This window comes from Limulus polyphemus, unplaced genomic scaffold, assembly GCF_000517525.1.
Source record: "Limulus polyphemus unplaced genomic scaffold, Limulus_polyphemus-2.1.2 Scaffold288, whole genome shotgun sequence".
NCBI lineage: Eukaryota > Metazoa > Arthropoda > Merostomata > Xiphosura > Limulidae > Limulus > Limulus polyphemus.
Window position 1 is genome coordinate 180789 of NW_013665898.1, and position 18670 is coordinate 199458.

The following is an 18670-nucleotide window of genomic DNA, read 5'->3' on the forward strand; positions in this document are numbered from 1 at the left end:
GTTTAAGAAAGTTTTTTTCACCCTCAGGTTCCGGGATAAACAAAAACCCTTTGTCGAAACGTTGTACATTAGCTGTCATGTTAAACTTGTATTAAAGTTTTTCTTCATTACCCATTTAAGCCGTCTCCAGCCATTATTAGTCTCAAAGTGGGTTCCTCGTCATCGAATTAGTTGGTGAAGCATGATGATGTTACTTACACTTTCATTGCAATAATGATAATAATTTGAATCACAAAATTCTTTACTTGCCCAGTACTGGTATTCAGTAAGAAGAAGTTCTAAAGCATTTCAGTATTACCTTGTTTGTGTATACCACACATGATGAGGCTTTCGCTTAGTGCTGGAACTTATCAGTTTGCCCCCCAGTGGCACAGTGGTATGTTGCGGACTTACAACGCTAGAAACCGGGTTTCGATATCCGTGGTGGGCAGAGCACAGATAGCCCTTTGTGTAGCTTTGTGCTTAACTACAAACAAACTCATCAGTTTTATTGGCCAACACTAAATGTTTATTGTTTACTCTTTTCAAAGCACATAATGCAGACTGGAGTATCTTAAACATGCTGTGAATAAAACAGTTCTTGTTTCCAGAAAAATATAATATTTGTCTAATTTATGTTCCAACATTTCAGTTTTGCACCTTTATTAAGAGGTAGAACTGTTGACAAGGCTCGACTGTAACAGAAAACTAGACATGAAACATCTCCAGTTTTCACAAGTCTTCTGTTACATATAGTGAAACCTTGGCAGCAACTGGTAACCCTTGATGAAGATGCAAAACTGAAATGCTAGAATTTAAGTAACATTTTCTTGGAGATAAAAGTAATTTTATTCCTAAAATTCTAAATATTGTCCTGTTTGTTTCCTTACAAGTGTTTTATTAGGGAATGCTATATGTATTAGCATTTGTTATTGCTAGAATTTCTTTACTGGGCAACTATATTTCCTAGTGTTAGAAGAGTTATATTGAAGAATATTAGAGGCTCATATGCTCATTACTGTGACAGATGCTGTAACAATACCATGTAGAGGTTATATTTAAGTTTACTCTCTCTAAACATCATGCCTATTAAGACATGCTCTACAAATGTTTATTTTTTTTAGTTAGAGCTTAGAATATTTTTTTTGAATGTATCTCTGTTTATTAGTAACCAAATGTAGATTACTGACATAGGAAATATTTACTAGACTTCAAATAAAATCAGAAAAAGCTAGACTGTTAACATAGAACAAACTAAATTATTAAATACTCAGATAGCAAGATTTGTACTATTGAAACAAAGCCTTAACTGAATGAATTTTGATAACTGAAGACTTGTTTTTAATGCTATTCATAAAAAACAGAAGTTTTGTTGTTAACAGATGATTAAAGAAATATAATTGTTTTATGTCTATGCTTTGTAAGGCTAGACATTTTTTGGGGGGTAAACAAATTAAGCTGATTATAAATAATTAAGATCTTCCAAACATTCTTCTTGTAACCTGCAAATATTATATTTCAGTATATTCAAATTTAAATGATACTTTTTGTAATTCAGGTTAATGCTCAACTTCAAAAAGTTGCACAGCCGGTATTAACCAACATTTCTGTTGAATGGAAACTGTTTGATGAAGATGCTCCAATACCACTTCAGGCTCCTAGACAAATCATGTCATTGTTTAGTGGAAACAGACAAATTATCTATGGTTTTGTGCCACATTGCCACATGGTAAGTTGGACAGCTTTTGCAATAAAATTTGGTTTTAGTGAGTAATCATCACTTATTATTAGGGGAACCTGAGCTTATAAGATCAGTTGTTATAATGGCTTGTTATCAGTAGTATCACCAGGTAATAGGAATCAGTTATTTTGTAGGCAAAATCACTTGTAAAAGAATTTGTTGTTATAAGTGCATATTTTCATTGATTCATAAAGTAACAAAACTTGCTGTTACATGTACATATTTCCATATTACCTTAGGTTGCTAGGTAACAAGATTTATTGTTACAGGTACATATATTGAATAAAAACCCCAAATGATAGAATCTGTTATTCCATTCCATATAGATTATCAGGTAATAGGATTTGCTGTTACATGTTCATGAAGAAATAATAAGAATGTGTTGTAGGAATAATCATTAGTGTAACAGAAATAATTATTACAGTTAAATCAATCGACAGAATATCATCTCAACATCAATTAGTGTTGTATTACACATATAGATTAAGGCAACATTAAAACTTATTTTCTGGCTACTTAAAGCATGAATGTACATACATACATCAGAATGACACCAATACTTATTTTCAGTCTTAAGATGAAATACAGTTATGTAACACGCATTCTTCAGGATAACATTAAAACACATCAAATTTGCTTGAGTATGAACAGTGGTGTAATATATACATATGTTAGAATAATATTAGCAATATCAATTTTAAAAGTGTTAGTTATGAATGAGAATTTTCCACTTAAGACAATTTTATTTATTTATATGTACTTGTTTACTCTTTCATCACCATATGAAGAATGGAAATGTTCTAACGATTTCATAAGTCAATACATTTTGTTTTGTGAGTTATAATAATGTTACACTGTGTGTCTAAATCTAGTTGTATTTTGTGGTGAAGCCATAAGACATACAGTGACATAACTCAAAATTTTCTTTAGAGCTAATTTCATTAATATTTAAGGATTATAACATTTAAAATAATTATGAACATTATTAGTTGTTATGAGTAATGTTGATTGTTAACTTACACACTTATAAAGGGTATTTCACACTAATTTAATTTATGGATTTGAGACTAATCTAAGTCTTCTAAACTGATTAAACTATGTGAGATACTGATATTATGACTGAAAATATTATGCATAATAAGGATAACCAACTGATAATTAAGTGTATTCTGTTTATTAATTTTTTTATGTATTGATGTATGAGACATCTAGACAGTTTATTACAGAAAATTGGTTTCAGTAATTCATAAGTTAAGTTTTAGTTATTTTGTATGTAGTTAGCTTACTTTTGGTCAGAAACTATTAATAATCCTTTTTATGTGATTTATTTTCAACTTATGTAAATTTATAAAGGCATGAACACTAGCCTAAAAATTTTTAGATCTTACAAACTGTATAAAGATAAAATTAATTGATTGAAATGTTCAGTAATTCTTGAAAGAGATTAAACAAACTTATTCCTAACCTAGTGAGATCTTGTTTCAGCACCAGATAGCATTTAAAATTGAATAATTTAAGTAAGAATGCATCATATATCTGAGCAATTTAAAAAACACCATTTGCTAAAAAATTGGTATAATGTTGAAACTTGAGGATTTTCTTTCTGTACATGTTTACTACTTGAACAGTTTGATGTGTGTTTCATGTTATTACTTGAAAAATTTGAATCTAGGAACCATATCGTTGCCTTCTTGTAAATTGTCATTCTAAAACAAGATGAAGACTAAAAAATTATTGCTGATCTTTAAGTTTGGAAATTCTAAAGCCTGATACATAATTATTAAACTTATTATTGACAAACAGTTTTATGTCCAAGTCTAAATAAGCATGATTTAAAAAGTTTAAAATACTGTTTTGATGTTAGCTATTTAAAACCCTATTAATTCTAATAAAGTGCTAATTGTAACTTCTCAGGCTACCCTGAAAGCAGAGGTTTGTGGGCAAGAGATTTCTACTGTTGTGTCTACCTCAGAACTTAATGAGACAGTTGGACTGGTTAGTACAGTGTGTGTGTGGAAGTACTAGTAAGCTTTGAAAAACTGTGAGATGATATGATATTTTATAGCTCAGCATAATCTGAGTGTCGTATATATAACATCTCTGTTATGTAAGTGAATTTGACACTGATTAGCTTAAGTATGAATAATAAATTATGAATACTTATGATATTATAGACTTGAAGTAGAATGAAAAGTGATTGTTTTGAATATTAGTGTGATAGTTAAGTGCAATAAAACAGGAATGAAGTATTTGGTGATGTTTTTTAGTTTCAGTAGCAATGAAAAGAATGTCAGTTAAAAAGAGATGAATTTCTACTTGCGTCTTTGTTAGTTTACCTCACAACAGTGATTGCTCATCACCAAAAAGTTATAAGGCACAAAGAATTCTGAAACTGGAAGCCTTTATTGATTAGTTTTGTATCAAAAGTGTCTGTTTTGTTTATTTTAAGACCTACTTGCCAATTGAAGTCTGAAATAATGTGGATAATCTCATTTTCTAGTGAAAGCATATCAAGAGCACTAAGTCTATCTTCAGTTGTAATATTCTCAAAAAATGTTTTTATTTGTGTCAGTGTACTGAAGCATTTTTTTTATTCTGCTGTTGTATTTGGAAAGTGATAGAAATTTCTTGTAATTAAACATTTTTTGAATACATCTTTGAGTTGTTTTTTCAGTACTTTATGTAATGATGATAGTCCTTCTGTATTTTTGACTTAATTACTCCTGTACTGTCACTTATTTTCTCAGTTTAAATGATATTGTATAGCATTCTCTTGTCATAAATTTCAAACAGGAAAATTAAATGTACACTAATAGAAAAGTTTTGGATTAATAACATAAAATGATATTGAATTTTCACTTTTTAAAAATATTTTTTGCCTGTAGAATCATAATGTTGGACACTTCTCTTGGAGAGTTACTTTACTATTTCTTGTTGTTTTCTTGGATGTTCATATCTTTGTGTGTGGTCACCTTCTTTGCATAATCTTTATCTAATATTTGCAGAAGTTTTGCCAGCCTAAAGAATTGGTGAATATATACACTTTCTGAGCTGACTTCAGCTTTAATTGTTTTAAAAACAGAGAGAGAGATTTAATTTTCATGGGCATTGTTACCTGTTCTGCTTGAAACTTTGTTATTGATTCAGAACTTGGAATTTCAGTTTCACTAACACATCAAGAACAAATATGTGTTTAGGGAACACTGATAAAATCTTGTAAATGCTAAAAGATTGGCTAAACATTTTTAACATTTTCATAATGGGACACAATTGTTGCACATTAGGATGTGACTGATAAGCTTAACAATGAATGAATTTGATGAATGGATACCATTCAGTGCATTACTTTACACTAGTACTGTAGTATGTCTGAGCAGTGAATTTAGGTTTCAAGGTATGATGCTCAAGATTCTTTTTCAAAATAGTAAATTTTCTTCAGTAGTTTAAACCAAAATTTAAAACAAAAGCAATAACGGTCCTACAATTCCTCCATCTTTTATATATCAGAGAACAATTGTCAGCAATTAATCTTTCCTGTTGGATCATGTCACAGGTAGTTACAGTTGTATTTTTTGTCAGTTTGCATAATTTTAATTCCAATACAGCTTTACATCCTTTCACACAAAGCTATCTCAATTGTACTAGTAGCATTATTGACCATAACAGGAACTTCCAAAGTTGATATATTGAATTGGAAATTCATTCGAAGTTCTCTTATAATTCCGTAACAATAAACAAAGGCAAAAAAGAAACATTTGAATGCAAACACAATAAAAGAAAACTGTTGAAAAAAATAAAAAAATTGAAATGACAACAAAGCAAAATCATAAATGGTAGCCACATGCTAAAAAACATGTCTAAACAATGCTGTGCCAATCGAGAAATTGAGGATTGAGCAGAAATATCATAGGGAACTAGCTGTATCAATATAAGTGGTGCAGTAATATTGGTGGAGGGTAGTCACATGCTACATACATTTTCAAAAGTGGTGTGAAATTTGTGGGGTACACAGACCGATGCACTTAGCATTAACCTTTTTTAGCAATGCTTATGGGGCAAAAAGAATAGTATGTTTTAAAAGAGAAGAGAAGAAAGGGAAAGGCAAATCCTTGAGAATTGTGCCTGATTAAAAACGAACATTAGCCTCAGGAAGGAGAGAATCCAGTTGCTGAGACTGTAAATATGGATCTGAAGAGCAATGGTACACCAAAGCATGGTGGACCAACAGGCAAGGGGGATGGGGCATGCCAACACCTAACTGTAGTTGATCCAAAAATTGCTGCACATGAACCCTTATCTCAGGTGAAGGGGAAAAAACAAAATATTGAGAAGATGAAATTCCCCCCAATAAGGATGGGGAGGCATCATAGGAAATAGGGGAAACCTGCAATATACCACAACCTGATTAACCAGCTGTAAAAAAAGGTGTAAAAGATAAGATCTCCTAATGAGGTGTAGTGTGACAGAAAAAAATAAAAATGTGCTGGAAAAAGTGATTTGTTTTCTCCTTGATCGTATTCACCATCAGAAACATTATAAGGTTGAACAAAATAAAGAAATTACTGGCCAAACATATGAATCTAGTTCCCTGCAAATTATGACCTGTACCTTCTGAAATAAAGTTGAACCCAATGCCTAGGTCCTCCATTTATTGTCAGAGCCTTATTGTTGTTCCTGTATCTCTTTTTCCAATGAACCCGGGTTCCTCCTTTGGTCCACTGTAGCTTGGTTACTGGCTTGTGCCTTTTCCCTTAATACCTGGATAAAGTGCTGTTGCAACTTGTTGGAGAGAGGTACATTATTTGTATGGGTGCATCACCTCCATTCATCCCTGTGGGATCTGTGTCAGGCCTTTTTCTTATGAAATACCGTGTTTGGAGGTCGTCCAGATTCTTTGGAATCCAGGATTGATGTGGTTAGGTTAAACTCTTCTTTGCCTTCTCTGGACACGATTATCTCACCCTCTTACTTCTTACCAGGAGGCATCTATTCTTGTTTTTAAGTCTCCTCCTTCCTCACCTAGACCCTTACCTTCCTCCTAGCACTCCTGACCCTATATTCGTTTTTTCTCAATCCTGAGCTGAGCAACACCAACAGTGTAGGTGATGCAATGGAAGGTTCAGGACCAATGTGGGGTCATTTTACAACGAATCTGTGGGTTTTTAGGTTGTGTCAGGAGATCTCTGCCTTCAGTTCTGGTCTCCACCTCCCCTTTCCCATTCCCTTTCTTCCTTCCCACCTCCACCGGATCCAACATCTCTTGGTCATCTTACCAAGGCAGTCCACGATCTGCTTTGCAAAGAAGCTTTTGAATAGGTGTGCTCCATTCAACCAGGGCTTTATTCCCATCTTTTTGTAGTTCCCAAGAAGATGTAAAATTAGAGACCTATCATTGATTTATGGTGACTGTGGGCCCAGAAAAGCAAATCCAGGGTCTGCTTGGTTATATAAGTGACCATTTTGGAGTTCACAGAATGTACCATACCGACCCTCCCCTGCAGAAGAGGAATGAAGTGAGATATAGCTTGATGAACCATCGTAAGTTCAAGAATGTTGATGTGGAGATAAAGACTCTATGACTAAAAAGAGACTGGAAATTTTCTGGGAGTCGAGGTAAGCACTCAAACCCTCTAAAGATGAGTCTATGAACAGATGTAAATCCAGACAAGGTGGGGGAAGCAGAACCCTCTGTCGTAGTCTGGTCTCTGTCTAATCACCAGGCAAGATTAACCCTGATTGGGGGAAGGACGGATAAAAGGGTGGTCCAAGGGATCCAAGTAGAAGTTCCACTGATCTAGGAGTGACCACTTGAGGTAATGCATATGAGCCTGACCCACAGAAATGAGAGATTCCAAGGAAACCTACATCCCCAAAAAGAGATAGAACCTCTTGAGCTGTTAGAGAATGTGAGGTGTGGGCATTATACACTACTTACTCCATATCTAGAAGATGAAGAGGAGAAGGCTGGGCCCAACTGAGGTGGGAATTGTAGAAAAAAAATCCAAATGAATAAGGTATTACGTGGGGATAATAAGAACAGACTTCTCCACTTTTATCAGGAATCCAATACATGCTGCTTCTTGTAGGAGCAGATGAGTGTGGTCCTTGAACTGTGAAAAGGAAGAAGCGAGTAGAAGCCTTCATGTAATGAAGAGTGCAAGGACCCAACAAGAAGATGTTCGGCAAACGTTCATACTGCCCAACAAAACAAATAAAAAGCCAAAGTTAGTCCCAACCAAAGTGTCTGGAACTGGAACACTCCACCCTTGTGGATGAACCAAAGAAAACAACATGACTTGGGAGCAATGGGGATGTGAAGCAATGTCCATCACATTAAATTTGGTCATCCAGAGTACTTGGGAAAATACCCTCGAAGTGAGAGATTGGTCTCCATAGTGAAATGATGGGGGGATCCAGAAAGGAATTCAACTGGGATGTTTCTGGTCCCCTTAATCTGATTGCGGATTGATTATCTTGATCCAACAAGGTTCTCCCCATGGAGTGGTCGCTTGATCCATAAGTATTTTGGTGTGTGTGCTCTCAGCTGGGGATACCTAATATCAATGCCTTCGCCACCCACTAGAACATCAAACTTCCTTCCTTTTGGTCTCCCATTTCACATTTGTTAGCTCTGTGGATGGAAACATTCAGTCAAGATTGGAAGCGTCTTCACATCTATGCTTACCCTTCTGTTTGACTCCTCCCCAGAGTTCTATCCCTAATCCAAATCACACCATGTCTAGTCCTCCTCGTGACTCTGGTTTGGCTGGAACAACCTTGGTTCTCACAGCTCTGTCCTTTACTTCTACAACCTCCCCTACCTTACCTCTGTCATCGTCCCTACTCTATCAGCCTCGGTTGAACATTGTTCCTCCAGATGTCACCACCCTCCATCTTCATGCATGGCTTTTGTCAAGTCCCTTGCCTCAGCCCAGGGACTGACTTGATGTGTTGTATCTTTCCTTTCCTGATCCATAAGACCTTCTTCTATGTCAATTTACCAGAGGCAGTGGTTTACTTTCCACCTTTGATCTCTTTGACATGATTTCCATCCTTCTATTCCTCATCTTCCACCAATTTATCACCTGGTTGTTTAACAAAGGCTTCCTTACTTTGACCATGTATACCTATTAGCTGGCCTTGTCCAAGTTTCATAAGGTTTTGTTTTCCTCTGTCATTTCTCTCCTTTTCTGCTCCTTTCATGTTCTGCATCCACTATGTTACTTTTATTTGCTTGATTGCCATCTGAGTGTGGTCCTTTATGCTCTTTCCCATCCTCCCTTTGAATCTTTGTCAATGTGTTCCATATACCATCACTACCTCAAGACCTATTTCCTTCTCCTTCTAGCTTGTAGGTGCTGTCAATTAGATATTCATGCCCTTAATGTTAACAGAATATTCTATCATTCTTCTTATGTCATCATATATCCAGACCAGTCCATCCTACCTAAGACTTCTGCTGCCCGTGAAGGTGGTTCTCACAGGAGGGAGACAATATCCACCTGAGGAAAATACAGCCAGATCGTGTAAACAATGAGCGCCAAAGGTATTGGGAGTAGTTTACATTCTGGCCTGAATAATTTCCTCCAACAGACGACGAAGACAAGCAGCCAAAGATATGGTTGTATAATAAATTTGATTAGAATAAACCTTGCAAAGTCAGTAACCTTCCATGGTTAAGTCTGAATATGCCAACCTAAGAAGTTGACAAACCCAACCAGTTAGTGTGACAGGAGATAGACTACAGAAAACAGAAAGATTCCAGAAAACAAAGTCAGGAACGTAAACACTGAAAGAAGGCAGTATGTGCTACATAAAACCTTTGGGAGTGAACTGGGCAAAGAAACTGATCAGCATCAGAACGGGAGTACAGGTGGGAAATGGAATGTAAAGAAAGGGGAGTGAAAGCCGGTCCACTACCGAAGTGACTTGGAACTGGTAAGGGCTCCCGTGGTCCACTACCGAAGTGACTTGGAACTGGTAAGGGCTCCCGTGCTCCACTTGGAGAAAAAAAGAGTGGGAAATAAATGTGGTGGGTAGTTCAGGGGGATGTAACACTAGAGAAAGTGCAATGGGTGTTCACGATTTTGAAAAGCAAACCTTTCCAATTTATGAAACCAAGGGTCAACAGGGATGGGCAGAAATCTCCTGCTTTACTCATGAAAGTCCATGAGTGACAGTCCACCACCGAAGGAAACTTGTGGATACTGAGAGACACGTATGTATATACAACTAGGCATGCCACTAGTGGTTATGTGTAACACCTCATCTCTACAGAATTATAGCCCCACCAGTATATAGTGCGAGTTTGAGTTCAGGCATACTTGACCAGGCAATACTTGCTACAAAGTGGGATCCCATTAGCAGTGGTAAAAAGAGAGTCCCTGAAAAGAAAATATAAAGGAAATGTTGGGAAAAGACTTACCCAAGTCAAAGAAAAACAAATGTGCATAGAACTAAAGGAGGCTTTCTCCTGGATGTGAAGTAGAAATTGCAATACAACCACACATTTATCCACTCAGTGAGAAGAGGGCAAAGCTGGGTTTGCTCCTTCCCTTTCACCTGGATGCTTATTCCTTGGTGGATCTGTTGTCAGTGGGAGTAGGACCAGCCTACATGGAATCCTTCTCATGATACTGTGTTTGGGATGACATCTCCCTGTTCCTACGGTTGAGTGCAGCAAAGGTTCCCTTTCTCATTAATTCTGGTTGCAAGAGGTTTCCTTCCCTGCTCCTACAGTTGAGTTTGGGGGACTTTATCTGCCTCATAATTCTGCCAACAGGACATACATACACTGTTCTTAATACACTGTTGAGCAAATGTTCCATATCCTCCTTGTAATTCTGAGTGCAGGAGTATCTTCCTTGTATTTACTTTTGGGTGGGATACATTTCTGCTCTTAATACCAGTTACGGGTATTGCCCTGTTCTTACAGTTCAGTTGAGGCAACGACACAACCCGTAATGCCAGTTTCGGATTGTGATACTTCTTGCTTATATGGTGGTTTTGGGAGTTTGTCCTATTTTGGCCAAATGCTAACTTTCTCTCTGTAATTCCAGTTGCATGACATAACATGCTCTGTTTACTTACTGTCTGCTTTGTTTTGTCTCTGAGCACACCAGTTATTTCTAGGTGGTCGCTTTCCACTTGGTTTACATGTTGGGCACCTATACAGGCCCCTCCATGTTTTCAGTGTAGATTTCTAGGTTTGTGTGAGAGTGGAGATAAGACCGTTTTGAAAGTTAACATTTACTGATAGGTACTTACCTCCCACCCTTCCTCTCCACTGCTGATGTTATTCATTTTAGATCCTCCCAATTGTCGAAAGTGAGGATTGAGCAGAGACATCAAAGGGAACTAGTTGCACCAATATTGGTTGGGCAGCACTATTGGTGGAGGGTAGTCATGTGCTATACACATGTTCAAAAGTGGTGAAAAATTTGTGGGGTATATATGCTGTTGCATCAAAATTTTTTAGCAATGCTTAGGAGGCAGAAAGAAGATTGAGATAGCTTTGTGTGAAAGGAGGTAAGTACCTATTGAAAATTAGTTTTCAGTGTAAGAAAATGTTTATCTTCATGTGGTTGATGTCCTCCCAGTATCTTAATCTCTGATCTTCTATTTTAGTAAGGAAAAAAACTGATACTTAAGTAAGCTGTTAATATAATTTGAAAGGGGGAAATGGAGGTCACTGTGTTGCATTATGTTATCTATTCTGGGATTGTACTTGCATGTGTTCAGATATACATGTATGTGCAGTAGTGACAGCTCTTTTGGGAGAATTATAAAGTGCAAAGGTTTCTGACTTATTAGCCCACTTTCGCTTCACACTTATGGTATCAGCCAAATCCTACCTACATAATATTTATGGTCTTGAATAGATTAAAATAATGGAAGATAGGAAACAAAATGAGCTTGTTGGGTAAAAGAACTTTAGTATTTTGAAAATAAAATGTTAATGTAAATGGTGCTTAGGCCTTCAGCTTGTAATAACTGACTTTCACTGCATCATAACTAAAACTGAGTACAACTGAAATATCACAATATGTTAATATCCTGACATCACATGCAATAAAACTGTTATATCATAGATTCTAAAGATGTGTAATTGTTTGGAGACCACTGAAACAGTGCTCATTTTGAGAGGGAAAGGAGGTGAATGCCATTCCCATTGTTAAAATAAATATCAATTAAGCACTCTTGTTAACAATTTTGTGCATGTATTATCTCAGTCATTCATTGGTGATGTTGGTTTTTAGTTGGCTCTTAATTTATGTTTTATACAAATCAAAAATGCAGTTAAGTACAAGGTATATTTGTATCTATAATAGTACTAGTATACAGAACACTATAATTGTTTAATTGTGTATATATATGGAATTCCCCTTGTCATGTAGTTACAGTTTGAATACTTCACAAAAATGATACTAGAAATAAATAAAAGTGAAAATGATAATCATATAAATAGTCACAAAAGTAGAACTAATATGCTAAAATGTTTGCTTATTGACTTGGCCTAAAATATTTTCAGAACACTTAAGTTTCAAGTAATAAATAACAGCACTGATTTGTCAGCTAAATATACCTTTAGTAATTGAGGTATTGATCAGTTTAAGGTTAGCATCTTTTATGTTTAAGGTTTATATGAAATATTGTTCAGCTGTGTGATTGTATCTGTTATTATTATTGGAATCCTTAGTTTAAGGATTTTATTGTTTAGTATGATGTTATGAGACTAATTAATGTAATTATTTTCAGTGCTCCTTATAGTTAAACCTAATTTTATATCAGTTATTTCCATTTTCCTGAATTGATATACCCTGTTAATAAGATGCACATTTTAATATTGGTATAAAAATGTTAATATATTTTGCTGTAGAGTTAAAGGTTGCATATCTTGAACAAATATTTAAAGCAGTGTGTTCTAGTGAGTCTGTTGTTCACTGTGAAAAAAAAATTATTTTAGGTTCTGCATAAATTAGCAGCTCGATCAGTCATTTATGACTGGGAAGAAGGTTTACTAGATGAAAACAGAATAAAACAATTGACAAAGAAAAAAGAACAAGAACAAGAAATTATTGACATGAGTACTAAGTTTGGCATTGTGTGCAGCCTTACAAGTTTTGTAGCTATAGAAGAAAGATCTGAGGTATGTTTCTGTTTACATGAGTTAAATTTGTTTATGTATTATTCTAAGAGCATGACTATGATTAATATTTATATTTAAGCTATGCCTTTATTATTTCTCATAATTCTCTTGTAGTTATCCTTCTGTTGATATTACTATGGCCTTACTTGTAATGTACAGTTTCTGCTTGGCTTAAATTTTGCACATAAAAACATTTGTTACAGTTTATCATTTTTAATTTCACTGAATGATTATCATTAAACACTTTTTTTATACAGGCATCTTTTTCTGAGCATGTCACAAGGTTTTAGTGAGTTGCATTCAAAGTTTAATTAAGCTACTTTCTTATCATGGTATTTGAATAAATGTGGCATAAAAACGTAGCTATTAATCCAAATTTTAATAGTATTCGAGTTTTAACTTCTTAATTTTTATGGCAATATTGAAAAAAAAATCCTGAAATTCCCCTAACATGAAAATTGTCACATTTCTCTCTCTGAGCATGCCTTCTTTTTTAACTTATTTACCATCCCTTTTAAGAAGTATGAAATTTAATGTAAATTACTTATTGTAATGTTTTAATCACTTGGGCAAAGTATAATTATTTACAGCCTTCAATCTTATTTTGTTACAGAGCCATCAAATAGAAAATCAGACCCCCTCTTGCCATGCCCACTGTCACATCCTTTCTTTCAGATACTGCCAATAGTTCTTTCTGACATTTAATACTATATTATTAACAAACTATTGAAAGCCAAGGTTTTAATATATCAAATGATATATATTGTTTTCTCTATAAATAATTTTCAATCATGCTTTCAGTTCAAACTTTATTTCTAGAGGAAACATACTGACAAGCTAAGCTGAATTTTAATGGCTCTTGTCACATAGTTAGAAAGCCAGAAAAACTGTGATAGTTATGGGACATTTTGATTATTCTACATTCTTTGGTGCATTATTTAATGCAGTAATACCATTAGTATATAAAAAAGTAGGCTTAAGTGTCATTGATACTTGAAATGCATAAAAAAAAAGATGACCCAGATAATACTTTATTTCTTGTTTTTCCTGTGTATTCTTTATTTCTTATTATAAAAGTAACTCAAATGTAAAAATTGGAAATTTTTTAGTCAGATAAGGTAAAATAAAGAATAATAATAATTTTTCACAAGGTAAGCTCATGAGTAGTCCGTGTGTTATGTAATTCGAAACCGTAATATGAGCTGTATGTTCACCACATGGTTTACAATGTATATATGGTATGAATATTAGTTAGACAAGGTTTCTAGGGCAAAAAAACAATGAAACTTAATTATAAGTAGATGTATACTGTTATGAGTTTAAAGCTATTCAGGATAAACAAATGTAGTTTCATGTTACAATTTGAAGTCATTCTAGAGAGAAGAAAAGTAATTCTAGAAAGAAAAAAAGGATAATTTGGATTTATTTCGAACTTTTTTGGTGGTCAAATTGACCAACCTTGTAAGAGTTAGAGTAGAGAAAATAACAGATAAGATATATAGTTTTACTGAAAATAACGTTTAAAGTTTACTTAGGAGGTTTTAGAGTTTACACAAATGAAATTTGAGATGATGAAAAGTATTTTTAATCTTAACATGAAAATCAATTTGCACTCACACTAGTCACAAAAGACTTAATATATTCATAGACAAATCTTTAGTAAAAATACTTTATTAAAAACTTGATTTTTTTGTGTACAAAAGACTTGTAATGTTTTCTGAAAGTCTATTGAATTTTGTGAAGATATGCATACTGTATTAAAGTTATAGTATGGCAACTATAATGAGTACAAAATAGTTACGAAATTAGTCAATTTGACCGACCGTGTGACAAGAGAGTTAAAGTCTGCAGGCTGCCTTTTGTAGCCTGTTAGTTTTATGTATGATTTGGTTTAAAAGGTAATGTTATTTTTAAGTTATATAAGTAGCACGTGAAAACTTTATGCTTTTGTTAATTAAATATTAGAAAGAACTATGTTACATAAGATTCACACACATTTTTTTTTTCAGTTGTACATAGTAAAACTTTTGTTTATTTTGTTCACAACATTTCACCAGGTTTACCTGGACTTGTTAGGTGAGATACAAAAACCGTCAAGAAATTGACAGACCCTGTGTTCATGAATTAAATTTATTCACTAACCAAAACTATTCAGAATATTCTATTTATAATTATAAACAATTTAACAATTCAGTTCTTGTATCTCACCTTATGATGCTAGGTAAACCTGGTGAAAAGTTGTGAACATCATAAATAAAAGTTTCATTATCTACAACCAATAAAAAATTTGTATGAATATTTATGCTTTTATTTTATGTGAATATACTCTAATATTGTAAATTGTTAATATTTCTTTTAAATTATCTCTTAGGCTGTAAAGCAAAATGTGGCAGTTTGTTGAAAGAAGGATGGACAGAATTATAAAAAGGTGTGAGAATCTGTTTAAAGAATGAGAACAGAGAGTTAAAAACAAATTCAGAAGGATCCTTATAGAAATGATTGTTATTTCAAGGTTGTCAACAGGGTCATAAAAATAAGTAATGGAGACTTTATTCAAGAAATTGACAAGCCTGAGATAGCCCTGTGTTCATGAATTAAGTATATAAATTGGCAAACCAAGACCATACAGAATATTGTATTTAAATTACAGATCTAAACATTTAATAATTAATGCTCTTTTTTACTACTTAAAAATCTCAACTTTGTGATATGAAGATAAATAATAGTGGAAAAGTTGCTATACCTTAAAATAAATGAAAGAACATATGTTAAATTAGGATAAAATCATAAGAAGTTATAAGCATTACTACAAATGTAAGTAGGTGTAGAAAGTCTGTTTTGGTAGAATTTTATATTGTCTTCTTTAAAATGTGAAATATAGAATTGAGTATATAATGGGTAGTAAGGGACATAAATGAGATTTCACTGTCTGTAGATGACAGGGAACACTGAAAAATTCCTGTAGTAACAATTAGCACTCAATAAATGACACAACATAATATTCTTAATTGCTATAAAATATATATTTTATTAGAATGACATTTTAGGTAGTATTCTCTTTTTTGGGTGCATTAAAGCCTTTAAAACCAGAAAGAACTAAAATTTTATTCCATTATACTGTATAGCATTACCATAGATATTAGAGGTTTGGGAAAACAAAAGATGGAGAGGCAAGTTTTTAACAATTCAGAATAAGTAAAAATTAATATGTGATATCAGATTTTATTAAAAACTGTAAAATCAAAAGTGTTTGTTTTGTAATAAAGCACAAAGCTACACAATGGGCTATCTGTGCTTTGCCCACCACGGGTATCGAAACCCGGATTCTAGCGTTGTAAGTCCGCAGACATACCGCTGTGCTACTGGGGGGGCGAAAATGAAAAGTAATATCAACACACAAATTTTAATTTTAGTATTATTAAATATTTGAACAGCCCAACGTGTGATGGCACCAAATACATAAACAACTGGTTTCAAACACACTATGAAAGCATTTTAGAATTTAAAAAATGTATTAAAAATAGTTAGAAATACAAACTAAAAAAAGGATTATATAGAGTGGATTAAATTTAGAGTTACACTCAAATACTTGTACCAAGAAACTTAATAATGATAATCAAAAACTGTATCAGATTCAGTATGCTAACAATAGTCAAAATTCTATATGCTTAGCTAGTTACAAACAAAATATATAGATTTTGATCAGAGAATTAAATAAGTAACAGATTAAAAAAGTGTCATTGAATCCTAAGTGAATGAAAGTCTAGCATTCATGCTGTTGGGTGTTAAGCAACCAAGTTTATGTTTCACCATTTGTCACATCGACGTAACCTTTGAATGACCTAATGTATGGAATGACCATGTTTGTTAAAATGTCAAGTAACTGGTTTATTAAAGTCATTATTTAGAATATTTATACTGGCTTTATTGGCTCTTTCAGTTAGTATGTGGTCAATTTCACCTATTTATAATTGACCATAACATTCTAGTTTTTAAGAATCATTATCTAAAACACTTGTAATGTCATCATGGTTCTTTTCAGTCAACATTCCCAAAGATATCAAATTTTGTGATCACACTCATGCATTACTTGCTTATATGTAGACAGTACATCTTATGTTGTGAGACCAAAATCCACTTATTAGATGATATATTAATTCACATGTTTATCTAACTATCACTTGGAAATACTGTGATCAGTTATGTGTAGATTAAACTGGCTGCATGTTAGCTGAAAAGACTCATGAACACACATTAGAAAAAATTTAAGTAATAGTCCTGACAAACCAATTGCTTGACATTTCAGTAAAAATGACTGTACTTTCTTGTACTTCAAAATTTATGTTGACACAACAAATTGCTGAACATGAAATTGTATACAAACTTTGCTACTAATCATAGGTTTTAATTCGTTAAAGATCCAATGGCACATTTTTTAACCTGTAAGTTATCTAATACTTTTTTGGAAGCTAACCTTTGTTTTTAATTAGAGTAAGCATTAATGTTTCAGTTTGATTTTTGATTGTCATTAGCACACTCTTTCTGGTTACATATTATTTACATGCTTGAGGAGTTCAGCAACAGCCAAAGCATACGGTCACCTCCATCCAATTGTGGAATTCTGTTATAGCATATTTATGAGTGCTGAGTTGAGGTAGCTTTTTGTCATTGTTGATCCCAAACCATCAACCAGACAGAGGCAACTGGCTTGCATCAACCACTTTTACTCTATAACTTATTAATTATTATGTATCACTATTTTATGCTTGGAGACTCTGAAATTAGCCCTGGCAATTTGATCTGTCCTTCTCATACCATTATGCTCACTCCACTTCCATACTTCTTTCTTCATTCCTCCAACTTTCCAGTTTACCAGTGTGACCTCTTCTCCATATTTTCCTGTTTCTCCAGTGTTATTTTAGTGACAAAAAATTTAAATATCTCACAAGATTGCCAAAGGTTGGGCTCTACCACCTGCATTGTCCAGTTTGTCATTCAGTGATATAGCACTGTGATGACCTAGAAAAAAAACTTTCCAATTCTGTGATGAGATTTAGGAAATCTGTCAGGAATATGATTGTGTCATGATTTTCACTGTTACTGGTCAACCAGACATATTCATCCTTGTATGCTTCACATTTTGTTCTGAATAAATTGGATTGCCAGTTTTTGCCACTGACCATTCAAACACTGGGTGTCCATCTCTCCACACTGTTCCTGTACATGCAGTTATGCCTTTCTTGACTGAGCCATCTGCTGCTGTGAACAGTTTGTCTCTTCCTGTGTTTCTATTCCATGGCTTCAGCTGTGTTGACCAGTCCTCATCCTTCTGTCTATATCCTGCTACTGTTCTTCATTGTATTCAGCTTAACTCTCTCAACATGAGCTCAGTTGAATTGACCAACCAAATGACCTCTTTGTAGTAGTTATAGTTTTGATACTACTAATTTTCAATAAAGTATGTATATCTTCACAAAATTTCGCAGGCTTTCAGTAAGCATTACAAGTCTTTTACATTAAAAAAAATCAGATTTTTTTAGTGAAATATTTTTAATGAAGATATGTCCATGAATATAGTCTTTTTTTGTATTACTAGTCTGAGTGCAAATTGATTATCATGTTAAGGTTAAAAGTACTCTTCTTTATCTCAAAAATTTCAAATTTCATTTGTGTAATCTCTAAACCTTCTAAATACATTTTAAAATTTTCAGTAAAACTCTATATTCTATCTGTTATTTTCTCTACCCTAATTCTATACAAAGTTGGTCAATTTAACCAACTTCATAACCACCAAAAGAAAA

General features: G+C 33.7%; 1 protein-coding gene across 1 annotated transcript in view; it reads left to right on the top strand.

The window, feature by feature from the left end:
• The window catches only part of LOC106457068, a 54751-nt gene that overhangs the window by 23106 nt on the left and 12975 nt on the right, over nucleotides 1-18670 (top strand). The window contains exons 10-12 of the mRNA XM_013916454.2: nucleotides 1538-1708; nucleotides 3635-3715; nucleotides 12687-12869. Of these exons, the coding sequence (XP_013771908.1) occupies nucleotides 1538-1708; nucleotides 3635-3715; nucleotides 12687-12869 (435 nt within the window). The remainder of the gene's footprint in view (nucleotides 1-1537; nucleotides 1709-3634; nucleotides 3716-12686; nucleotides 12870-18670) is intronic.